The sequence below is a fragment of the Streptopelia decaocto genome (genome assembly GCF_964273445.1).
Source record: "Streptopelia decaocto genome assembly, chromosome: 3".
In the NCBI taxonomy this organism is placed as follows: domain Eukaryota; kingdom Metazoa; phylum Chordata; class Aves; order Columbiformes; family Columbidae; genus Streptopelia; species Streptopelia decaocto.
In genome coordinates, this window is record NC_138656.1 from 52,008,943 (window position 1) to 52,035,652 (window position 26,710).

The 26,710-nt window shown below is 41.2% G+C and overlaps 1 protein-coding gene across 2 annotated transcripts in view; it reads left to right on the forward strand.

Moving 5' to 3' along the window:
• The window catches only part of GRM1 (glutamate metabotropic receptor 1), a gene marked incomplete at both ends in the record, with an annotated part of 180,172 nt that extends 158,831 nt beyond the window's left edge, over positions 1-21,341 (forward strand). The window contains one exon of one of the 2 annotated variants that reach the window (XM_082048651.1): positions 20,501-21,341. In XM_082048651.1, the coding sequence (XP_081904777.1) occupies positions 20,501-21,341 (841 nt within the window). Of the gene's footprint in view, positions 1-9,034; positions 9,096-20,500 lie in introns of those variants that run through there. The other variant, XM_082048652.1, reaches the window with a different exon arrangement.
• Positions 21,342-26,710: the final 5,369 nt, after the last annotated feature.

Genomic DNA, 26,710 nt, shown 5'->3' on the forward strand with positions numbered 1-26,710 from the left:
TAGATACGTGACTACATCAGGGGAGAGCTTTACAGCTTATGTACTACAATCTCTGCTTCTTGACCAAAGGGAAGCAAAGGCAGTGGTACAGAAATCCTTGGGAATGCTAGTATCTTTCTTGGCATAAAACATAGGAATAAAGACAGCACTTGTAATTTAATTTCTTGCTTGACTGGATGACTTATTACATTTCCTTGTATTTTTGTATTTTTATATATTATTTATTACATTTTTATTTTGAAATGTAGCCACAACAATCTTGTTAGGATGCTACAAAAATCCACCAACTCAGCAGAGCGATACGAAAAATTGTGTTTACATGTAGGTATAAACAAAAGATGTTTATCTGCTTAGCACTGTAATCTCATGTTGTTTCGGTTAGAATTCTCTCTGTGAGAAAAATAAGGAAGAAATCTTCTCCTTTGAAGAATGTCAGATCAATCAATAGGTGTTGAAGACTGCATCCAGATAAGCACCTAGAAACTTTGGTATTTCCCTATATTACACATAGAAGTCAGACTCCAACTCTCATAAGCACATATTTAGGAAAAAAGAACAAACACCAACCCATGTTTAAGGGGGGTGGTCTGAAATATCATTTAAAAACGTGTAACAACCATTTACTTATTTAATTCAGCATCTTAAAATGGAAATAGAATAAAGAACTAAAATACGAGTTTCCTAGAGGCTACTTTAATACTTCTTAAGACATTGCATTTTACCTCCTTCCTGTCCTCAAAGGCGAAATGTTTCAGCTCTGTGCCTCAGTTATTCACCTCCCCTCAGCAGAAGCAAATAAAGCTGTGGCATTTCACGAACACATGATAATTTGTGTACAAATACTTGCTAGAATGAACACAGAAGATACTCTGCAACTGTTTATTCTGCAGGGATCTCTGAGCCATCTTGTGATCTCATACATCTTTGAGCTAATTTAGAAGTGAACAAAAATGTGAGTACTGAAGGATATCACATGGACTTCTGATATTCTCTAGATAAGGATAAGGCCATAACACAACACAAGCACATCTATATATAGTTAATACAGAGGTTTGTTTTTTCCTCAAGTTAAGACATAGCCTGAAAAATATTCTTGATTCATCCCAGCAATTCATTGCAAAATTCCTAGGGTGAAATGCAAAGCTACTGCTAATTTATTTAATTCTTTTTCATGCTTAGGGACACACAAGCACATAAGAGCCCAAGAAGAGCACTTTCCTTGCTCAGGGATGCCCCACATAACAAACCACTGTGATCTAAACTGCAGACACTGCAAACACACGCTGACAGAGCACCTGATTTTTAGAAAGACACTGTAATTCATAGGCAGATCATAGCCCCAGGGAGAGAAGATGGTCAATCTCTGTTAAGGGCCCTTAGACATGTCTGTTTTTCCACTCTGTTAAAAATTTAATCGTCTGAGCAGGGTTTTACTCTGATTATGCAGTGTTAGTTCAGTGTTGTTCTGTGCGTCATTTAAAAAATATCTTCAAAACCCTTGGTGGATGACACTTACACATACTTTTTTTTTTTTTTTTTTGAATGTGGGAATAGGCCCGCACATTGCTCTTTTCAGTTGATCAGTAAATGTGTTTCAAAGCAAATTTGTCAGGATGATGCCTGCTGTCACCAAGGCACAAAACCTGAACTATGCTGACTTATATCATCAGTGTAAATTTGGAATGTTCTCCATGGGTCTTTACTATCCTTCTTACCAGTGGTAGCTCAGGTTAGCTCCCACCCAGTATTTGTATTCCCAAAGCTGGGAGTATTTTTGACAATGGGAGTTTTACTAAACTTTGGAAACAAAGTCAAGCAGTTTTAGCTTATATATGCTGCAACAGTGTGAATCACTTCTGATAGCACCAGCCCTTGTGAGACCAGAGCCTACACACATTTGTACATTATGGTCAGCATCAGCTGACTTTTGGTTATTACCCAGACAGAACACACAGTAGCCAGGCACCTGCAGAAGCCCATTTTTCTTAAGCTACTCCAAAAGTCAGACACATTCATTTGCAAACACCTGTACTACCTCATATAGCATTTAATGCCATCCTGATTTTTTACATGCTTCACATTACTTTCACAGAACAGAGAAGATGCACAGACTGGTGCTGATATGATATGTGACAAAGCAGAGGTTAATTTCTGGTGCACTGCTTAGTTCAAAATTTGAATGTAGTCTTTGCTAAATGCTTGTCCCACGGATGTTCCTAATGGAGCAACTTTCTTTTTTATCTTTATTTTTGTCTGTGGTGATTTAAGAGTTTATAAAGCAAACAGTGAGGAATGTCTATCTTCAGTCCCTTCTTGACTGTATTTTTGTTTTTGTTTCTTTTTTAGCTAGTATGGTTTAATGTGTGGTTTTTTTTTTTCACCTGTTTTCTGATACTATTTTCCATCTGTCCCAAACGCACGGAGTACCATTCACAGCCACAGCAGAGATCTGACCATGTTCTCCTCTGTTGTCCCAATTAGCTCTGTGCCTCAAGGACTCTGAACGGGCAAAATCAGCATCACCAGATCTTTGTTTGGGATTTCCAGACTCACGTCTGGAAGTCTACAGAACAAAGGTTTTGACAGATTTAATGTCCACACAGAAGACATCCACTGTCAAAGAGTCACTAATAATCATGGCCAATGACCAGGGTATGTTCTCTGCTATGCCGAAGGAATCTAGGAAGCCACTTTAAGTGTGGGTTGAAAAGGAAAGTATATTTTACTGATAGAACATCTGCCTCCACATTGAAGTTGTTAAAGACTATTTACTTTTGAAATAACAAGTCAGCTAATTCTTCAGAGCATATATGTGCTCTGGCATTCAGCCTCCCACACCTGACAAGCATAGGTTAAAAGGCATTATCACTGTAAACAGCAAACAATTGTGCAGGCTAGAAGTAGTCACACAATTTGTCACTTTAAAGCCCACTTGAAAGCTAAAATCTCCGAGTTTCTCATTACTGCATTATAGACAATTTACCATTTCAGGCTTACTGTTTCAGTTATCTCTTCTTAAGCTGTTTCCCCTTCTCTGCTCTGTGGTTCTTCTTTTGTGCATGCAGGATGTTGTTTTCTTTCAACCCTGTAAAATTAGCTTTACGGGGTAGGGGGCAGAGAGTAGAAGGCAAAAAGTGAGTTATTGTCTCCAGGATTGTCCTTGAGCCAGATCTCAAGGTCAGATAAACATGAATATCAGCACCAGTGAACACATCCCTGGTGGTCCTGGTTTGGGGAACAGGGGCAAGAGTTGTGCCTTTCAGCAGCAAATCATTAAATTAGCTCAGCTGTGTTGCAGCACCACAGCTGGAGATGTCAAAGCTGATCTTAAACTCTAGAAAAACAAGTGCCCCCAATCTGATTCTAGCAGCTCCTCACTAGGAGATGGTTTGCTGGTGTTTGCAGTTTCAGTTTGCTCAGTCCCAGGTACTCCTAGAGAATCACAGGCTCAGTTTAAATGCCTGTCTGCAAGACACCTTCTAGCTAGCATTTCCCCCTTTTCTTTACCCAGCACTATGCATCTTTCCTCAACCTTAGTGTGTTAAAGCCAGGGATGTCTGTTCTTGCTATTTTCTTACTTCAAGTTCTAATTAGTCTTCCCCTGTACTTCAATGGATTCTTTTTTTTTATGTTGTCTTCTGGACATTTATTTTCATGGCACAAGCTAGATCATTGCAGATGGTTCAGTTCAGCCTGTTTTGGCTGCCTTGCAAGCCTTGCATTCCCAGATTAAATGTTTTTGGGAAATTTGGACTTATTCCATGTTACTCATTTTTTTTTTGCATCCCAAGGCTCCCCAAACCAGATAACTAACCAGCCAGCAGCAAAATACCCCCAAACGAACAACAAAAAAAGCAAATACAGGAGTCTGTAAGCTCCCATGGAGGGATTATCTACCTTGAGCAGACTGACAAGGGGTTATACTTGAAAGCACAGGCAACTGCAAAAAATGCCCAGCAAGCAGATGAAATGTGGGGATAGTGGTCATCCTGCTGAGCCCAGCCATGGGCTGTGAGGGATGGGCCAGCCGGAGCTATAACCTGCACTGCTCCAGCTTTCCTGCCAGAGGGACAGGTTAATGTCATCAGAGGGCAGGTACAACCTGGTGGCTCCCTTGGGAGCTTGGCTGTGTCCAGCATGGGCTCACAAGATGCAGGGGGAGCTTGCGTGTGGACAGTATAGGGTCCTGTGGAGTGTGGCCCCAGAGAACTCTGTACTCCCTAGTTAGTAAGCAGTCCTTCCTCTACTTCCTTGTATTCTCTGAAACCTAAATTACACACATTTCTTAATCCTTAGGGTTATACAAATTATCTCAAAAATCTTTCCTGCCACCGTCCTGGACAGCTAAGAGATTTGCCTGCAGCTACTTTAGGCTATCATAGCCTGTAAATCTAGAAAAGCTTTAAGCTACCCTAAACCAGAAATGATGCCCAAAGCCTTCTTTTACCCTGTGCTGTCCCTTCACTTATGCAGGGACAAGAGTCTGGATAATCATGCTGTGAACCAGAGTAGGAAACCGATAGTATTTTCTTTCCCTTTATTTTTCTGGTTTAGCTGTGACCCAGATTAGTTGTCCCTGTCATTCCCTGCCAGCTGGCTGAGCAATGGCACTGAGGGTTGTGTGGGGACAAGGAATGGGTGGAGTGGCAGGAGGGAGCAGCCGACACTCCCCTGGGCACACAGCTGGCTCTTGCTGGCTCATAGTGGCCTGATCTGCAGCCTCAGCTCTGTCTCCACCATGCAGCTCAGTGCTGGCTCTTTCAGGGCATCCTGCTGGGACTATGTTCTCCTTGGTGACTGTGACCCCTCTGCCCTCTTTGGCAGATGCTCACACTTCAACAGATACGGTGTGTTGTGAAATACCTCCTGCTCTGCAGCTTTTCATGGGTGATAATTATTTGTATGTCTCACACTGCCTGGCAAGGGTGAATGACCCTATAACTTCCCTCCTACTTGCTTGTTGTACTCCACAGCTCCTAGCAATTTATTTCTGTCCAAAAGCTGCCACCGCACCATTGATTAGCATAATTAAGTTAAATCTCAGACCAATTATTTCCAACCATCACTTAGTTTGCCTTGTGTTTTAAAAACAAATTTGTACTAAAAACCTGTCCATCTTCCCAAAAACCATCTTCATCTATTGCAGAAATCTTCTACCAGATCCTGGCTGATAGAAAAGATATTGAAAATTCAGCTCCTTCTCCTTCAGGAAAGGGACATGGCCTTCCTTCTTTTATGTAGATATCTTTTGATCCTGCCATGACAACCACACATGAAACATGACCTTTCAAGGACACAAACATGAGAAGATGAAGATGCTGCTGCCTTGGAAGATGCTAGATTTAGAGAGGCAAGAGGATTTGGGAGGAACATTTATTTGAGCACTTTACTGCTCTTATTCTATAGACAAAGTGTGTTTACCCCCACAGTCACCTTGCAGATTGGTTGGGGGGGGGTGAAAAGCAGCCTAGAAGGTTTGTGGCTTTGCTGAGCTGTCCCTTGGGAGTGGGGAGGGCAGTCAGTCTGAGTGCTGGAGCAGGAGCTCCTCTAGGATGTGATGGCAGTGTGTCCAGGGCACAAGACTTCTCCGTTCCTGTATGAAAGCTAGGGGTTATGCATAAGTTCTTAAAAACTAGGGAATAATTCAGGACTTCCACTGTAAGTACCAGCATGATGCCATCACCACTTCTCTTGAATTTCCTGCCTGCCTTGCTTTCTTCCTTATTTTATGGATGGTCAGTTGTTTCAGATTAGATTGTATAAAACCTGGGGCTCTGCTTTTCTGTATGTTTTCAACTGTGGGAAAAGTGAAAGCTTTTCTTACAGCTTGGACAGCATCTAGTGTGGAGGATCTCTGACTGTGGCTTCAGATGGTAGGTAACACAGTGTCCTGTGCTTCAGTTATCTTGGATGTCAGACAGATTCATTCAATTTGTGTCTGTCTGGGGAATCCGGATGAGCAGAGAGAGTAATTCCAGATCAGAAGGTGAATGTTTCTTGTTTCATAGCTGTCCAGATATAAAGCATTACAGATAGCAATTTACACTTTCCTACAACCCTGACACAGCTGTTTGCCTCATGGGATGATTCATTTACACTTAAGAGAAAAAATAGTGGCAAGAGTGACTCTTCCCTCAGATCCTTTATATTCCTCGCTGCAGATTTCAACAGGCCTGTTACCTACCCTGAGTGCTGAACGACTGGCTAGAGGCATTTTTCTGCTTCAAAGGACATAAAGTAAAGCAATTAATCCACTTCCTTCAGAACCCTCTGCACTGCCACCCTGCTTCCTCTGCCAGACTCCCTGTCACTGCACCCAGGGGCTCGTTAGAAAGCAGTTCAGACACTTTCATGATGGTATGCCAACTCCTCGTTCAAACGCACAGAAGAACCATCCTGCCTCGGGGTTCAGGATACAAATAACCATCTTTAACTCAGCAGGAATTACCCTTGAGAAGACTGCCTCAAAAACGACCCATAAATCCTTATGTTGTATAGATGGGCAGGCTATCTAATTTTTTGGTAACCAGACAAATAAATGTGAAGTTCCATCACTGCCTGTGAGGCTGGAAAGAAGACGAGAGTATACATTGTCATAATTAAGAATAGAAGGAAAAAAGTGAGGTACAAAGATCTGGGCACTAATCCTGATCAGGGCTCTGCAGTATTAGCACACACTACTAGTAAGACAAAGCAAGCTTACAAGGATACTTCAAATTTAATGCTTCAAAGGCATTTATTATTATTTACGCAGCTGACAATTATTTGATAATTGCAAAATACACTGAAGTATAATTAACACATGCACTACACTCCCCATCACACTATAAATCCAAAAGTCGCTGTAAAACCAAATCCAAATTTTACTGAAGCATGAGCCTTGAGATTTAGAGCTGATTTCTAGAGTGTGCATGCTGTGTATCACCACACGAGGTTCCCCCTTGACCTTGACCAAAAGGCAGACCACTGCTTTGATGGAGCTTGGCAGTATTTTAACAACAGCCTCCCATAGAATGCAAACCTGGGGAGCCATTTGGGGGTTGCATACTGTATTATATGTAATATCTGTGTTTGATTTTGGCTGAGGAGCACAACTACAGACACGGTAATAAAAGAGTTCACTGTGTTTTGAACATGTTAGGAAGCATTTTGGACTGCCTGGGGAAGCAGGCTTCTTTCTTCCTTTCATGTAGTAGGATTTCATAACAAGACCTACAGATGCCCAAAGCTTGTAGAGCAAAGTGCTCTGAACTGACTCCAGGGCTATATCTGTATAAGAAAAAACACAGCAGAGGGAAAGAAGGGATGCAACTAAGTAAGCCAGAAGCAACAGCAGACTGCAGTAGCTGAGGGACAATAGCTGGTAAAGCCTGTTGTCTCAGAAAGACCCAGGTCCCAAGCAGTGCTCTGAAACAAAAGTCTTCCACTTTTTGCAGGGTCCCTGAGCAAGGGTCTCCATGGCTGTGAGCCCTTTGTTATTCATATAGCCCTGCATGTGCATGAAATACATTTAGAACTGGATTTTTCTCTCAGATAATCAACTGCATGTTGCTACTTGTTTTGTAAAATTGGCTCCTGTGACTGAATAAACTACTAATTTCTGACTTTTAACAAAGCAAGCACAGAAAGTAGAAAGCTCTTGTTCTGTCAATAATGAAGAAAACTGGAGGTCTGTAGAAATGTTGCATTTTCTGTTTAATCAGAAGCTTAATAATCTCTAACTTCAATAAGGTTTAGGAGAGACCGTGGTAGCTAGGTTCCTAATTATGACTGCCTTTAACTTGTCAGATCTCTGAGATCTCATTGCATCTGGTAAAGCATTTAATTATTCTAGAAACTTCAAAGTGAGTAGGTTCGCAAAATTGCTCAGCAGTATGTCTTATTTGTGTTTTATTCATAATAGTTCAGAAGTCATCTCAAGGCATCTACCTCTCCAAAAGGGGTATGCATGTATTCTGTGTACATCACGCTGTGCTCCTGTGCTTCAGTATGTGGTGAGAAAAATGGCTTGTGTGGCTCATTAGCAGCTGTACTGAATACATTGCACATGAACATACCACCCATGAATCTGTTGTTTTGAGGTAAATGGAAGTCTGGCCAGCATGTACTATGATTGTTCATTTAATGAGAGAAAATGCTGAATTTTGATCTCCACTTTGTTTGCAATGCAATGACAATATTTTTTTTTTACAGAAATTCATTGATACATTCCAGTGCAAAAATACCTGAGATTTTTTTCAAAGCACGCGTGTGTATTTATATGTTTTTATTTATATTGGGAAGAACAAATGACAGTTTGCATTCACTCGACAGGGTAAGGAAGAGGAGAAAAATGAAGTGGAAATTGTCTTGTATTTGTGGCCAAAACTGCAATCTGCAGTTCCTTTTGGAATTACCATTGCAGATAGAGACTAGAGGCTAGTAGACTCTTCATTTCGCATCTACCTCAATATGTCAAAAGTCACCAGGATGAAAAAGAAGCACATGCAGTGAAATCACATGTGATGAAAGCTAGTGACTATTCAGGTAGAGCTAAAAACTGAAAAAAATGAAACATATAGGAAAGCAGATTATGGGAATAAGAGACAAAGGGAAAAAGCAGGAGCTGAGTAGATATTAAAAACTCCACCCACAAAACCTTTTGGTGATGCTTTTGTAAGTAAGATGTGAAAGGCAGTTGTTCCTTTTTCATCATTTCACCCTGTGTTGAGAATACCAGGGGAGAAGTGACACTGACAGCTAAATGCATAGCAGCCCTTGCCATCTGGTATGTAAAGTGCATCAGGGCTCAGCCGAGGAAGTAGGGACAGACCACCTTGAGAACCTATTTTAAATAAAACCAAGCTGGAGCCAAGGAGAAGACTGTGTGAAAGTTGAGATGACTGGCCCAATGAGCCAGAGGAGAAAAAATGGGAAAACCCACAGTGCCCCTAAGGCATAGGTGAGGGACAGGCACCCTATTGAGTGGTATAGCCACCATGTGTGCACATGTGTATAACCACTCACTGGGTGTCTTTTTCTTTTCAATCTTCAGGAAGAGGCAGCCAGAATTCTCGCCCACCAGCCAGTGTCCGTCGGCACATGTGCAGCTTTGAAAAATCCCACACTGCAGTGAATGTGTAAGAGAAGCTGCATGACAAAGAGTGGTTTTACCCCTTGCTTTCTCTTTCTCATTGGTTTATCATGTGTAATGATGGGACAAATGTGGTGCATGCCATTAAAGATGGGAAATTTGCTTATGTCCCCTGTTTTGCACAATGCTTTAATCTCATTGTCCAGATGTGATGAAGAGGACACTGAATAATTTTTTTTTGCAGCTTTTATTTTTTAAAGCCTTCAATTTTATTTGTAAATGCCTACAACTTTGCGAATACATCCTTTTTGTACTAATTTTATCTTCTTTTTCCATTTAGCCAACTTTTTTTTTTTTCTTTTTTACAGTTTTGCATGGAGATGACATTATCCTGTGTGCTTTAAACAACAATCTAGAGGCTGTCTCATGGCAAGACACCTTTGCTGTGCACAGCTCTTGCTGACTGTGCTTGTTAGTGAACTGCTGCTGCAGAGCCAGCAGAGGGAACACAAAAAACAGTGGTTTGGTGGGATTCGCAGAACAGGGAAATCATGAGCAGTCACATGTAAATAAAACCAGCAGAATCTGACCTAGGAACAAAGAGTTGCCCTTTGAAAAGTAGCAGAGAAAATTTTCCTATTATAATTTCTGGAAGATATTCAGATTCTGCATATTCTGCATTTAGTGAACAATAGCAAATTTCAGCTCTTCAGAAAAAAGAAGTGCAAATACTGCCCTCTCTGAGCAAACACAAACCCGGTGGAGAAAACATGCTAACTGTTGCAGAAACAGAAAGGCCTCGCCTCAGTTCTTCCAGAACAGATTTAAGCTCGTTTCCATCTGACAAACTGCAGATGTGAAACAGTCCTGCTCCCTGCCCCAGGGAAGGTTGTGCAGTGACTGAGTGGAAAGCGGCCTGTGATCCACTGACGCAGCATTTTGAGCAGCAGTCTCTGTATGGCCAGAGGTGCTGCTCAGCTCCTCTAATCAGCGACAAAGCAGTCTAGCTCTGTACATGCCTCTGACAGTCTATGCTAATTGTCGACAGGTAGCACTGATATTAACTCAATCAAATCTGCCCCTCTGATTTGCAGATCAGAACAAATACATACGATGCATCTTATATTTGCAGCAATAGTGGTGGTTTTCCAGGGCCTGTGCAGCAACCTGAGATTTGCAACCCTGAAAGGCAAATTTTACAAAGCCAGTGTAAGGAGCAGTACAAACAGTTGGTTATTAGCTTCCACTCTGACAACAATACTCCCTGCTTTTCTGATCTGGGACAAATGCTGCAGATTCACAGTGCACAGATCGCCAATTGTTTGTCTGGAAAGACTGATGATGCAATGGGACTCCAGCACAGATATACCATAAGGAGGCAAAGAAAGGCAAATGCAACAACAGATTATTTTCAAAAAGCTTGGGCACAAACTGTAAAACTCCTGAGCACAGGGAAGGCTGAAGCTCCTACTTTTTGCATGACAATGCTTGGGATTTTTTTTTCATTTTGGAAAAAAAAATCCTTATCTACATGAGCTCCTGAGAAACACCTCTGGTGGGACTCCCACCAGTCAATAGGACTTCAAATGCTTGTGGCAGTTGCACAGATAAGGAAGGCTTTAAAAACCACCAGAGCTTTTCAGACCCACTGAGCATGAAGCTTGCTATTTTGGCTTCTCCCCCCTGTCCCTGGTCCACAGGCTTCTCCCTCCAGCCAGGGCTGATGCTTTCAGAGGCCAGGCAGTGCTGCACTGTGGCCAGGGCAAGGGCACGTCCTTCATCAGCAACCGACTGCCTCAGCTCCCTGTGGCCATGCAGCCCAGGCTGAGCAGTGGCATGTGTCCATCATTTCACCAGATGCCCAACACCACTGCTTGGCCTCATGCCTGAGCCTCAGTCACCAGAACTGCAGCAGTTCGTGAGTCTGGATCTTCCTGGGGAAGCCGTGCTTTGCTCCCCCAAGATGCTAGAAATCCCTACAGGTGCTATGATTTCCCTTGCCTTCCAGTTCCAAGTAAAAAAGGTGTAGGGACTTGAAACACTCTTCTGTTTTGATATACACAATACTTAGAATCTGTTATTGTGCTAATGTTGATCTCCATTCTCTGTGTGATCCTGGAGATGGCCAGAAGTGTATAGTCATGCAACCACAGAATAATAAAATTTTCTTATCGTATTAAAAAACTCAGCAAAATCAGCTTTGAGTTTCAGGGCTCTTTTCTTTGAAGCTGCCCATGTGTTACCATGGAAACCTCCAGGTACACCCAGAAAACCCACAGGCTTTACCAGCTGCTTTATCTACTGCAGCATATTAGGAGGAGCTGAATAGCACAAATGAGGGGCCTCATGACTAAACTTCCTGTGGCAACTGGGTTAAATTTGCATTCAAAATGTTGGCATGTTAAGGCAAGTCTGATGGCTCTTCAAGCACTGTTTAAACTGTTGGGAGTTTATTTTATTCGCAAGTATGCCAGAGAATCTGACAAGTTATAGCTGGAGAAAGACTCATTGACTGCTACATCTGCAAAGGCTACACACTTTTTGGCAGCAAATATCCAGAGCAACAGGCTTCAACATTAGGAATTTATTCCTGCTCTGATAGAGCTATTGACTAGAAAGTTTTCTGGATTTTCAGTATAATTTTTCCCTTTTAAAATTTCATCTAAGGCTCTCAGTTGTGCATCTTTATGCTATATGAGATACCTTCCAGCCTCTGTTCTAATGCCTTTTGGTTGTTTGAAATCTGTTACTGCGTTGTTGCATCAAAATGAATACATTCAGCAATTTTAGCTTTTTCTCATGCATTCTTTTCTCTGTCCCCAATATTTTTTTTCTTGTTGTTCTGTATACAGCTTTCAGTTTGTCAATATCTTTCTGGTAAAAAACATGGTGCTCCAAATCATTTTCCATCAGAACCACAGAGGATTACAGAAAGCAAGGACAAACCTCCAACTGTCGTAATTACTATTAAACTGCATTCATAGGAAAGACCTCCTAATGTCTGTACCATGGTGTGGTGCTTTTGAGCAGGGAACAGAGAATTCCTGGGCTATTTTTTGTGGTTTTATTATATTCAAAATTCATTAATTAGTGTGTTTTATTCAACAGCAGCTCCATGGTATTTCTTTTTAGTCAATGTTTTTTGAAGCTTGTGGATCTTCACAGCCTTCCAGTCTTACAAACTACTTTGTCTTAGCTGCACCCACCTACACTTTTCTGAACTTAATTTCATGCTATCATTTTCTTCCCATGTTCCTAAGCTTTCCAGGTGCTTTTGCTCAACACATTGTAATTTTCAGTTTTCAGGTTCTATTTGCTGTGCTCCTGTTCGAGCCTGTCTAAATAAATTCTTCAGTTCAGGTGTTGTTATTGGCTGCACTGTCATATATATTTTTTTGAATGAGCGGTATGAGAGATATCTTCAGATAACACAAATGTGCTTCTCCGTTGATACCAGAGGATCTATAATGATTTAAACCAAGATTTTTCTATGCACTAACTTTAAAATCCTGAAAAAAAAAAAATTACAACGATAGGATGCATTAATTCTGAATATTTGGTGGGTTTTTTTAGTTAATGACAACAAAATAAACATATGCTGAATTTTTTCACTAGTAAGAGCACTTTTTAACTTCATTTTGATTTGCAGGTTTCTGATCTTAATTTCTTGAACACTGGATGAATTTGTCTGCTATTTGAGACAGACTGTTTATTGTCCTGAACTTTGTATTGTCTATTAGAATAAGTTGTTTTCTCCAAGCAAGATATTTTTTTCAAAATATTTAATGAAGAGTTTGTGAGCTGCAACACTGCTTTGCACTTTTGAGGACACTTTTATAATGTCAAAACTAACAGGGAACAAGTAGTTTGCAAACTCTGCAAATAGATTTCTTTAAATTATTCATGGTAACTTGTTTGTAATCAGTTTTCTATAACAAAACACACAGATGAACTCAAAGTTTCTTTGTTAATAATTAGATGAATGATTGAAATGTGAAACAGCTTCTATATTTCAGATCAGACAAAAATTAATATTAATAACAATAATTACTATTCAGGTCTTTATACACATTATCAATGTAATTTTCTCATACCTTTGTTGAGCTTACCTAAGTAAGATGTGTGATCCATACTGAAGCTGTAGGATGTTAACCACACTGAATCATTGCAATGAGCAACTCTCCCACCACCACCCCCAAATTTACAGTTGTATAAAAGTGTATATGTACATATATGTAAATGTTAAGTCCTAACGTGAATAAATCTTTTTATTTAGGGATATTTGGTTATATCTCAACTGCTGGGTTTGGGAGTACTTCCCTGCCCCTGGGACCAAGCATGAGCCTAGCAGAAACCCACTTCCATAGCATCGTGAGCGTAAAGTGTGTGACCCCACTCTTGGCTCCTGCTTTCCCCATCTGGGTGACCAGGGCATAGAGACAGTGGGGGGCTGGCACCCTCTGATCCTGCCACAAGGGTCTGAACCCAACTGGGACACTCTGTGGATGGAAACCAGGATCACATCACAGGTACACAGGCTAGACATAGCAACTGCATCTACATTGCAGACTGTATAATATTAAGATTTTGATTTAAAAATAATGAAAAATAAAATCAGAAAAAAATCAGTTATCAATAGTATTGATGTACATTAGAAAACCTTTGTGTAACTCACATCAAAGTAATGTTTAATTTTTGCAGCAGAATAACTAATGAAGGCAATAACTAGGTTAGATTTAGTTGACATAAGCCAGTGGCAAGACAGAGGGTTGGAAAGGTGGCTCTGGGCTTGCACTCACCCACAAGAACCCCAAGTCTCATGAGGTTCTGTGCCTGCAAGGCAAGCTGACAGTGTTATGTTTTCCTGTAGTTTGTGTAGCAATTTCCATCATACATGGAGCAGCTCTCTAATTTACATAGAACATTGTGTCCTATGCCCAAGGCGATTTTATCCTAAAAAAAGAAAAAGGAAGGGAGTGACAGTAAAAAGTTAGTTCAGTAATTTCACATTCTAGAAATGCCAGTGAGAGGTTAAACTTTGCTCTCATTATACAGCACCACAGAAAGCACTGGAGTCACACTGTGAGAAATGTTGCAAGGTCCTCTTATCAATGAGATAGCAATTACAGTGTAAATGGACTGAGGCTGAACTTGAGTTTTTTTGTTTGGGTTTGGTTTGTTTGTTTGTTTTGTTGGTTTTAGTTTTGAGTTTGTTTGGGGACTTGGTTTTTTCTGTTTTTGTTTGTTTGTTTGTTTTTGGTTTTGGTTTTGGTTTTGGTTTTTTTTCTTTAAGTGATAATAACTGATGCTTATCAGACAAAAAAACTGAGCATACACCAGACTGGGACTGTAGGTGATGATGGTTCCCTCACTCTTGGATGAGCCACAGGGTGGTTAAACCTGAATTAGTAAAATAGATGAGTCCCTAAAAACAATGCTCCAAAAGCTGGGGGTGCAGGAACATGCCAACCAGCGTGGCCTGCTCTGCCATTAATAGTGAGTGTCACAGCTGATGGCTGCAGGTCCGAGAGGAGGATCCTGTTTAGCACAGGGAGGTATCACTGCCTTGGATTAAAACCAGTTCACTCCCTTAAACAGATTTCATGCCCCAGTGGTCTTACTGAAATGGAAGCAATAATGGAAGAGACCTTGGGGATACCAGCAAAGCACCTGCAATGTGCTGCAGTGCAGATACTGGCCTTAAATTTTAAGCTTGTTGGCTTTGGTCCTGGGAATGGTGAGGCTGCAGTGGGGCAGAGCTTTACTCAGGCTCATTACTGCCTCCTATATGACTGCAGGGTTGGAGAAAGCTTATGGATGGCTAACTGCCATTCTGTGGGCAGGGCAGAAATTCCCCTGCCTGATTCCCTACGAGAGCATTCAGCAGCAGCTGCTGTCTACCTGAGAAAGACTTTGTCCAATGTGCAGCTTTTGCATGGGCCCTCTCCTTTGCTCTGCTCCCTTGCTGTTTCCGAAGGTGTGCTGGGACAGCCTTGTGGGTGCTGCTTTCTGGAGCAGAGTTTTCAGGTGGCTGGGAATTGTGTCCTGCTCTGTGAAGGTGGGAGCATCGTTCGTCGACTTGGCAGTACCTGACGCTGACCTCATCTGGTTGTTGATAAGATAATTCAGGGTTTGGTTTGGACCAAATTTTTGATGGAGAAGTTCATAGGCCCTTCTCGAGTTACATTTAGTGTTCATTCCTAAGATCTTAGCTTTGTAGAAGGGACCACTAGATGAACCCACTGCCTCCTACTGGCTGTTGCATTTCGGTTGCTGTAGTGACTACAAAGTGATAGGTCTGACCAAATCATCAGTCTGACAATGAAAGAAAGGGAACATATATAACTTCTCTTATAAACTTTTCCACTGGTAAATTGCCATTGCTACTTTGAAAAACAGCCGTATATCGTAAATCTGTGCTCTGAATCTTGTCTAACACAACCTGGCCTGACCCAAATGACTGTATTGCTCATCTCAGCAAGCTTAAGCTGCTCCCTCAACTCATGGCCACTTGGAGAAGATAACAGACCACACATCTGGCATCCTAAAGGAATGAAACAGGGGATGAACTGTAGCAGATCAAGGAATGTCCCTTTCTTTTTAACTGGAAAGGCACTTCTCAAGCACTTTGCATGACTGTATCTCCAGCTGTTTCACTCTGGTAGTGAGAAGAACTACCTCAAATGAGGAACCTTTCTGCAACTCATTGGCTCCTGAAGTTAACCTCATCAGAGCACGTATCACTCAGTTGAGCCACTTCATGTGATATCAGTTGGGGATTGTTATGCCTAAAATGTTCAAGGCAAAAAAGACAAAGGTTCAGGCACACAGGACTGAAAGTTCATCTAATACTCTATGCTCTGGGTCTCAGACTATAGCTTTGCTGATGAGACGACTGGAAGTTGCACAGGCTAGATTCCCTTAGACCACTGGGGCAATCACCTTCCACCTCAGGAACATTCAGTCTCTAAGATTTAAAGAAACCATTGCTAGTCAATAACTAAAGTAAGACATCTTCAGGACCCTGCAGTGTGGGGAGGAACCACCTGTTGTGTGGGGCTCATATTCAACATTGCTCCAAGGAAGCCAACAAGATCAGATCCCCCAGGCACTGGCGGAAGCAAGACTCGGTTCTTGACCTATGACTTGGTGGGGTTGGGGCAGTCCTGATGACAGGCAAGAGCAGGATTTTGGGAAGCTGGAGTTACTTAACAATGAACAATGAGCCACCTAACAAGATGTAGTCCCAGCTGGGCAGGCGTATTTTGGACCACAGTCCCAAATTTGCATACATTGTGTCTTTTAAAAACTTTCTGCAAGTAACTATTAAGGTCTGAAGTTGTTTTCCAGCTTGTTTATTGTCTCTAATAATCTTCTGAAAGTACCTGAAAGTGACTGCCTCAGAGTCATGCAGAGAGTACATTGGAAAGGTCAATGCATGTATTAAAAATAACAGTTAGAATTACCAAAAACAGTGACAGACCTGTTTATGAAACTAATAAAAATTCACACAAGAAATATACTTATGTCTATTCCCCCAAAGTACAAAAACTCAGACAAATCTGTGGTGAAAACTGAGAAACTGCATCTTCAGTCATTGTATAATACATCCTTGCCTATAAAGGAAAAGCAAGCCCATCTTCTGTGTTGATAGGATATCTGAGAACCTGTCTGTGCATTTAGTCTAGATGAAAGAATTTGAATAAATCACACTTGGAGTTTTACACTGTGTATACACAACTACAAACTTTAAGATCCTTTGAGACTCCAAGGAATTCACTTGTAGGCAGTAAGTGTGAAGTCTAAATCTATGGGAGATTGTATAAAGGAGAAAGATAAGAAAGGCAAAAAAATACATGATGGACATTAAATGGGTAGCTGTCCTACGGATGAAAGCAAAAAAACACAGGTTAGTCCCACCTTGTCATTGTGCAAATAAATTAACATCATGTTTTCAACACTCTAGCTGTTATCTGGCTTGCTGCCCTCTTCTGCCCTTCTGTGGAAAAATCATCCCTTCTCCCACTATATCAGGCAGATTATTTTGATCTTTGCTTTCTTCTTAAAAAAGAAGGTGACAATCACTTAGCGAATGGTGACCATGCATCCCTGTCATAATTTAACCCCAGCCAGCAACTAGGACCATGCAGCCGCTCACTTATTGGCCCTCCCCCAAGTAGAATAAGGGATACACTTGGAAAGAAAAAAAAAAGAAAAAAAGGAAAACAACAAACTTGTGGGTTGAGATAAGAACAGTTTAATAGGACAGGAAAGTAAGAGATAATAATAATAATAATAGAATATACAAAACAAGTGATGCACAATCCAATTGCTCACCACTCACAACACCAATAGCCCATTTATTCCCAAGCAGTGGTATTTGCCCCCTGGCCAACCGTAGTTTATATACTGAGCATGATGTCACATGGTAAGGAATATCCCTTTGGCCAGCTTGGCTCACCTGTCCTGACCTTGTTCCCTTTCAGCTTCTTGTGCACCTGGTAGAGCATGGGAATCAAAAAAGTCTTTGACTACCTGGCAACAACCAAAACGTCAGTGTATTATGAACATTTTTCACATACTAAATCCAAACACAGCTATTAGAAAGAAAAGTAACTCTGTCCCAGCCAAAACCAGGACAATCCCACATGCAGTCAGGATCATCATCATCGCTTCACACAAGTGGGTTGAGTTGTATCTTGCCGAGACCCAGCTCAAGTCTGAGCTTTTCCAGCCCCATATTTGCTTTTTCCCTAGATGTTGATTAAAATCATTCAAGGTGGCTGATCTTCGTTCTAGGATAGCAAGTGTTTTTCTTGCATGTTAATTGTCAATTCTGCTTGAATGTGTCAATCTTGGAGTGACTCCCTACCAGCTGTTCAGCAAGACAGTGCCCAGGTATTTCTGTGACAGTCTTGTGGCTCTCCCTCAGATGCGACTCATTGACAAGCTAATGGTGCATGGACACAGTGAAGAGAGCAAGTTGAAGGAAAGACCTGGAACGAGAGACTAGGGAGAGCAGTAACAGTAAGGAGAGATTTCCCAGTAGAAATTGCCAGACTGACCCCATGGAGAGCCACTGTGGCTCTAAAGCTATTTGTCATTGGAGCCATGAGCAGCTGAGGCACTTTGCAGGCACCACGTTTGCCCGTAGAGCAAGCTGGTAACAGGCAAATCCTGATTAAGCAGTTTGTTCACATTTGGGTGCTGCAGACCGAGCACAGTTTGTTTTAAGTACAGGTGTTGACTTGGGCTTGATGAAGTACACTATGGAGAGTACTACAGAAGAAAGAAGTCAGAATTTGAGAGTGAGGGGGAGGAGAATGAACTGAATAGGAGGAAGATCTGAAGACAGAGGTAGTGAGTTCCTTAAAATAGCAGTGCTTGCCTTTGAGGTAAAATACAAAATCTTGGGAACAAAATGAGACAGAGACTAAATGGATGGTGTGAGGAGGGATTCAAAAGTGAGATGACACACCAGAGCTAGATATGAAGAAGTAAATGAAGCAGAAGTGGACTTAGCATAAGAGACAGCAGATACTCATGTTTTTTTCAGAAAAGTCCTTTGCACTGTTTGTAAGCTATAGCATCAGCAAAATACAATATGAAAACACTCAACTTATTTTCCTCTATGCAAGAAGAGACTTGTTTTGAAGTCAAAGCAGATAAAACATGTTTCTCTGTGAAGAGTTTGCAGACCTTAGTATGTTAAAATATTACTTTAAAAATCTTTCATGCTCAACAGTTATATTCATTTGCTTATCTCTATAGCACTTCAAAAAATGCCATACCACAACTCATTTTGATCAAAATGGGAATGCTTCTAAACCTTTGTTCTTATCTTTTCATTGATACATAGAGGTTTCATTCTTCAGCTGGGAACTTGGGTTTTTTTTCTTCCAGGATAAATCTCTAAATTCAAACAGTTCCAGGTCCTACCAGCTACATACTTTGTGGATTTATACATTTTTTAGATTGGTCTGTTCTTGTGAGTCAGTTTCCACAGAGGTGGTGAGTCACAGGTCCAGAGTCTGGAGTCTGGAATTGGAGATGAACTTCCCCACTTAATTTTAATTAAGTGCCACATTTTCATGTACATTGCTTTTCCATTTTGCCAGATTTACAGCATTATCTCTCATGTACCAGTTCCTCCCAGCTATCACAAAGTCAGTCTTTTTTATTTTTTTTTTCAATATAAACTCCAACTGTTAATTAATTGCTCCCTGAAAAAGACAAGCGCAGGAGTCTGAGCACAAAAAAGCAAAATACTGAGAACAATATTGCAGGCTGTACGTAAGAGAAGCAATCTCCTGGTGTGTGTAGTAGTGGGAGGCAACGCTGCTGTGCCAGCCTCCCACACGGATTGCCTCCCACCTGCACTGCAGTCACAGGGGCTGAAATGTAATCCTTTGTTTACTTCTGCCCCCTGAGGGACGAAACCGTGAGATAAGGCTGCTCCACATACATCACCTGAGAATTTCTCTCCCATCTCTAGTTTCCACCCAGGTGATGTGTATTATAATTTGTAAATGTTCTCTACTGTCTGACCTGCAGTTAAACAATTGCTTAGTCCTCTTAAGCAGCACTCAGCTCCCTGTCCCACCAGCTGCTAATGAGACATCACTCTGCTTTGAGTGCAGCTCATGGAAATGCAAAAATCCCACTACAGTTCCTCAGGGACAGACCTGACTGCTCCTCAGGTCCTCACTCAGCCAAACAGTCCAGCATTTTGATGGGATCCAGCTCACCTGTGGAGTCGGAGGGTTTGACTCGCCGTGATTGTGTTGCTGCTTGTTCTCCACCCGCACAAACCCAGTTTTCAATCCCAGCGTTTTATCCTGGTTTGTCAACCACAGTCTCTTGGGAAGAAGTGCATTTGTCTCCTACCTGATGGAGGTCCTGATGATCTTTCATTTCTGTAATAGCTAATCTGTTCCTGTGTGCAAAAGGGGCCAGGGAATAAAAAGGAAAGGAGGTGCTAGTGACAATTTCTTTCTCTAACCAGAGTGGTTTGAGTTGTTTTTCTTCCAACAGTTTGGAAATATTTCCTATAAGCTGTAAATTGGGTTTAATTAAAGCTATTCCTGTGACTTTTTTCCACTTTATTTTATTCCTTCTGCAAGGTGGGGTGGACAAACCTAGCTGCAAAATGCCAAGGCTAGAGTCCTTTAAATATTGTCAGTCCTCCCAGAGCCCTCCCTGGGCTAGGCTTTCCAGGCTGGCTGTGAGGTCGGTAACCAAAGTGGAATAATTGCTGTTGAAAGACAATGTTGTCTCCTTCTGTAGCATTTATGTGAGGACATGAAGAACTAGGGGGGGGAGGCTTATTGATGAGGCAAAGCAATCTATTTTTGTTGGCTTGTTTGTGATACTGACCATGTCTGTGTAGTGTAAATGCAAATAAACCCATCTTTATTTTATTCATAGTTCTAATGGAAAGTCTGTATCATGGTCTGAACCAGGTGGAAGACAAGGTTCCAAGGGGGAACATATGTGGCACAGACTCTCAGTGCATGTGAAGAACCAGGAGACAGGGTGCAATCAGACAGCGGTGATCAAACCCCTCACTAAAAGCTACCACGGCCAAAGCAAGAGCCTAACTTTTACTGACATCAGCAGTAAGACTCTGTACAATGTGGTGGAGGAAGAAGATAGAGAGCCCGTTTGCCTCAACCAGCCTGGCAGCCCCTCCATGGTAGTGCACAGACGGGTGGCGACGACCCCCCCACTGCAGGCCACGGCAGAGGAGACCCACCTCTTCTTGCCTGAGCAGTCCCCCAAGACCCTGCCCCTGCAGCCGCGGTCTCTCATGGACCAGCTGCAAGGAGTGGTCAACAAGTTTGCCACCGGCATCCCTGACTTCAACACCGTTCTCTCCACTCCCAGCTCGGGAAATGGCACGCGGCCACCCCACCAGTCCCCTCCACCGCAGCAGCCACCCTTGCCGCCCCTCCAGGTGACTGCCTTCAGCGAGGAGCCCCTGTCTCCCCCGGCCGAGGAAGCAGAGAGCGAGAAGCTGAAGCTCATTCAGGGATACGTCTATGAGAAGAACACAGAGGAGGATGAGGACGAGGAGCCGGTGACCAGCAAACTGACTCTGGAAGACTCTCCGGCGCTGACGCCCCCATCCCCTTTCCGGGATTCAGTGGCTTCGGGCAGCTCTGTGCCCAGCTCTCCTGTCTCAGAGTCAGTGCTCTGCACCCCCCCAGATGTGACCTATGCCTCTGTCATCCTGAGGGATTATAAGCAAAGCTCATCCACCCTGTAGATTCGGACAGAGACAACAAGAAGGACTTTGGCAGCTGCTCACTGGGAGGTCGTGTGGAGACATGTCTCCCAGGGCTGGAAGGAGACAGAGAACAAAGTCACAAATGACAGGGCAAAAAACTTAATCCTGCACTTAAATAAATAAAAGGAAAGAAAAAGAAAAAGAAAAAATAATCTATTCTGAGGGCTCAAAATTCTCTAGCTGTTAAAAACAAAAATATTGTACTTCAAGAGAATGATAGGAAACAATAACAAAGCACAAATGCAAGAGATAACTTCTATAGCAAAAAAAAAAAAAAATTATAAAAACACAGGAAAAAAAAAAAATCACACTTAGCCACACCCTCTCTTGGCAAAGCTTGAAAAGGACTCTGGGAAGTGTGACCTGGAGAAATTATTAGTGCATCCCATGACTGCTGTCTGTCTGCTATGGAAGCAAGACACCCAGGAGCTGCAAGGGCGGAGTGCGGTGAGGAGGAACAAAGCTCCTTGTCTATGAGACACATATGCATAAATATTTTTTTCCTGATTTCTATAGGTGGTATAACTGCATAATGTGTTTGGGGGAGAGGAGCTGAGATAATGTGAAAGCACATGGCTCTTACTGACTTGTGTGAACAATTTGATCTTCATACTGGGCTGCTTCTTTGGGGGATCTGGGCTTTTTTAGACACTGATTGTAAACAGAGAGAGAAATACGATCAAGTTGAAACTTGAGAGGTTTCTGAAGAAAGCCCTTGCTGTAGTACTCAATAATGTGATAAGGACTTAGAAAAACTGCCCTTTTGTATAAGGTTGCAAACCATGTGGCTAAACTGTTACACAACATTTCCTGTAGCAGAACAATATTTATTGACTAACTTTTCATAATACAACATATTTGCCATGTGATTACATCATTCATTTGTGTTACTTTGGAATCAAATTAATTGAAAAATAGTTGTATATTTAGAGCAACAATTATTACTCTGAAAGAAAGGCAATTCCATACAGGGTGTTATAGAGTCAGTCTTGAAGCAAGAGTGAGTGAATGTGTTTCTGTATGCGTGTGTACAGTATGTGTGAAGTGTAATGTCTAGTAACTACCATTGGAAGATTGTCATATATACTATGAATATTTTTATGTTTAAATCATGTTTTATATTGCATTGTTACAAATATTCAATAGATCTTTGGAGGTCTGTAAGCTGTGCTAACACATTTTTTTTTCATATACAAGCTGGGAGAGTTGCTACCTTATAATAGGGTGCTTTATTTTGCAGATATTTTATGAAGTAGACATATTGTATTAATTGCCAGTGCATTGAAACCTTGTTATTTTACATGTTTGCAGCAAGTGTGGTTAACAAAATAAAACAAACAAGCAAACAAACAAACAAAAAAACCACCACAACCAACAACAACAAAAAAATAAAAGAAAGGAGTCTGTTTTAGAAATCTTGCACATACTAGTATAAAGGAGATACAGGAAAAATAATTAACCTATTTTGTTGATTTACATAATTTAAAATAAAATTATGTCTGGACAGGAAATTTCATCAGTGCTTAATGTGTGCATAAAATCACAGCGTTTGTTATAAACAGTTCTTTTAATATCTTTATGATGTTTAGTTGTGGGTTCTTTTCATATGCTTTCACTTCCATTTAATATACAATACTGTATCTTAAAGATGACTTTTAGGCAGCTGTAGTTGTGTCATTCAGTCCTCCTCTATCCTTCATGTGTTTCCTAGAGATGGGCCTAATCCAAAGCTCCCTAATGGCTGGCATGTTCAACGTCCAGGTCTAATTGCCATGGCTTGAACTTAAGGAATCTCTTCATGCTAATACAGCTGCAAAACTTGACTTTAACCATGCTTCTTGTGAATATTCTATCATATTTGTATTCTTTTTTCTATTATTTTTCTGTCTTCTGTCATATGAGTTTTAAAAACTGCTGCTGCCAGTCCTCAATTCTTCTCTGCAGATCCAAATCTTATTATTTTTGTTCTGATTATACAGTAGTTGTATTAGAAGGTTTGGCTGGTGCTCAAAAGCAAAGAGAGCCTCTTTTCCTCATTCTCTTTTCATGTTTGCTCCTTTCAATATGACTTGTGGCCAGTTGCTATCAATGTCCCAATGTGTAAAGCAAGAAATGACCTTGCCCAAAGACAAGGGTTATGTCTTTGTCAGTAGATTGATGTCTCCATACTGAACTAAAGACACCTGAGAATCAGTTGGTTGACTTTTGTTTGCTTGGGTCTTTTTTGGGGGGGTATGGCGTTGTTGTTTCTTTTTTTAAATGTGATCACTCATTAAAGCAATGAGAAAAATGCCATATTTTCTTTGCTGATCACAACACTGGCAATGAATTCTTATCTTCTTATAATCTTAGTATAAGATTTGTTGTGCTGTTTCCAAAAACATACATTGACAGTAGCACAGAGCTAATACTAGGAAGTTGGTCTTTGAAGAAATGAGATAGATAAGAAAAACAAACATAACAGACTCGTATAGATGGGAGACAGTACTGTGGGCAGGTACTATTGTTTTAATATCTGACGGTTTTGAACATATTAAGCACTGGTTTTATTACTGCAATGTAATTATATCATGTGTAGGAGTTTCTTGAAATCCAGTATATTAGCTTTTAGTTTGTAATTGTTAAAACTGGAAACATACACATACGTAAATATATCTAAAGAGCAAGAATTCACCTTGTGGATGTAGTTGTATGAGTTACGAAGCTTCCTGTAAAAGTTCTTTCTTTTGGTCTGTCAAATGCTTGATGAAAACTGCCTTTTTGTCAAAATGATCTTGAAAATGTTGTAAAATAAATATTTTCTATTTATTATTTCATAATAGAATGCCAAGATTGTTAATTTTTGCTTCCTAAACAGAAAATAGTCATGTCTAGTATTTAATTGTTCCAGGGCTTTTTAGCATCGTGTGAGAGAGATGGTGGAATGCTCAAATGGAGTTAGGTATGGATTAGATTGTGGCATGTAGGTGAGAAGGGGGAGGATGGAAGATTTTTGTTTAGACAACAAAAACCACTTTTTTGGCTTCTTAATAAAAATTGGGAGCACTGTAGGTATGCGTTTGGGCTGACATGTTGTAGAAGAGAATTCAATGGGAAATGACAGGAAATTTTGCTATCCAAGGACATGGGGTAACACCAGCCCTTCACTGGAAGAATTCTGTGTGTTTGATTCTGTGAGATGTCAGCTTCTCCCATCAGGGAAAGTCAAGTATGCTTTCTTGACAGCTGTAGCAATAGGCATTGATCTCCCCCAGACATCTTGTGCCTCCTTCCTTTGCTGCCTTTGTGTAGAGCAAAGTACTGGGACTCTCAAGTCCTGCTCTGCAAGTCTCACACCCTTGTGTGTGACCCTTCCTGATGACTCCTGAACTGCTCTGTGTCTCAGTAAAATGGAAGTATAAATGCTTCTTCTGGAACACTGCTGAGATTTTCAGGCCCAAGTGGCACTAAATATAGAAAATCTAGTTCTTTTTCTCTTTGCACTGTGAATAGGCTAGTTTCTAGTGGCTCCTTGGTTTGGATCTGGCCTTGCAAGAACCCATGTCTGAGGAGTCAGTCCACCTACAATGACTGCATTGCTGGAATACAAAGAATGACATTCCATTCAGAGGTAAGTGCCAAAAGTTTAGTCTCTTTACTTGTAGAAGGTTTTGTGAGGGATTTTTCTTCTTTTTTTTTTTTTTCTTTTTAAAATTATTTATTTTTCCATGAAAGTCTACGCAATCTATGTCCCAGTTCTGCTGATCAGGTGGATAAAAAAACCCTCGGGGTAACACAGCAGTTCCTCCCCTCCAGAGCCCCAGTGCAGAGTTGCTGGCAACACCGTTCTTGCAACCAGCTACTGTTTGTGGGACCCAGCTCACAGCATCTGATCCTAAATCCACTGCATGTCCCAGTAGTCGCATGTAGCATTTGGGGATACATTGTACATGAACATGGGAATAAGTATGCTAGTAACAACTGAAAATAATCTATAAATATTATAATAATTGTTATCTGGTCTCTAACTAGTTACACATATGCTGTGCAAATTAAGTAATTTTGAAATTGCAGTATTTGCATAGGAGGTTAGTACTGATTGTTTTATGCATGATTTTCCAAACAGTCTGACTAGCATAACAAGCCCAGCAAGTCTTACTTTCTTTTTGATGCAGTTTCAGTTTTTGTTTTGCTGTGCCTTGAGCTTCCAGCATGGATGTGATCATTTCACTTTAAGTCATTCTAGACCACATAAATATTTCAGTTAACATTATTTTTCTTTTCTTTTCATTTTTTTTTCCCCTAATTTCTCCACATAAACATACAACAATATGAACAGTACCAGAAAGAGCAGATTAGGCAAAATCTATATAAACAGACTCCAGTAGATATGAGCAAACAACAGTTGGTGGAAGTGCTAAAGGAAAATACATAGAAGGCCAGATGCTCCAGCCTGTTAAAGCTGCTTTATTAGTGTCTAGATTTCCAAATTTTCCAGTTCCTAATGTGTTTTAGTCTGACAAAGGAAAAAACTACTCTGTTACTGTAGAGTCTTTTTAGGGTCATTTGGCCTCATCTTCAAGGGCAGATATCCTGACAGGTGGAAAGGGAACAGAGTTATATGCCTTCAGCTATATTTCTTTTAATCTAACCTAAGAAAAGGCATAACAAAATCCAAGGTTGAGGAGACACAAGTATGAAAGCCTTAAATTAGAAATAAACAAATCTGAATTGTCAAGATAATTGAGTACTGCAGCAGATGGTTGGGAGATTTAAGCAAATTTTCTTTAAGTCTTCAAAACAGTGAAGAATTTCACAGGGTAGACTTGATAAGCTCTTTCTATGCAGGGGGTCAGATTAAATGATCATTATATTCACAAGCTGCCAAAAAAGCCCATCTAAAATAGCTCTACACTGAGTAAATGGATGACTGATCCAGGACCACAGAGCAGCAAAGCAGCTTAGTGTACTTATAGAATCACAGACTGTCCTGAGTTGGAAATGACCCACAAGGATCATCGAGTCCAACTCCTGTCCCTGCATAGGACAACCCCACAGTTCACACCCTGTGTCCGAGGGCGTTGTTCAGTCTCTTCTTGAACACTGTCAGACTTCGGGCCATAACACCTCCCTGGGGAGCCTGTTCCAGTGCTCCACCACCCTCTGGGGGAAGAACCTTTTCCTAACGTCCAACCTAAACCTCCCCAGCACATCTTCCTGCCATTCCCTCAGGTTCTGTCTTTGGTCACCAGAAAAAAAGATCAGTGCCTGCCCCTCTGCCTCCCCTTGTGAGGAAGCTGTAGACCATGACGAGGTCTCCTCTCAGTCTCCTCTTCTCCAGGCTGAACAAACCAAGTGTCTTTAGCCAC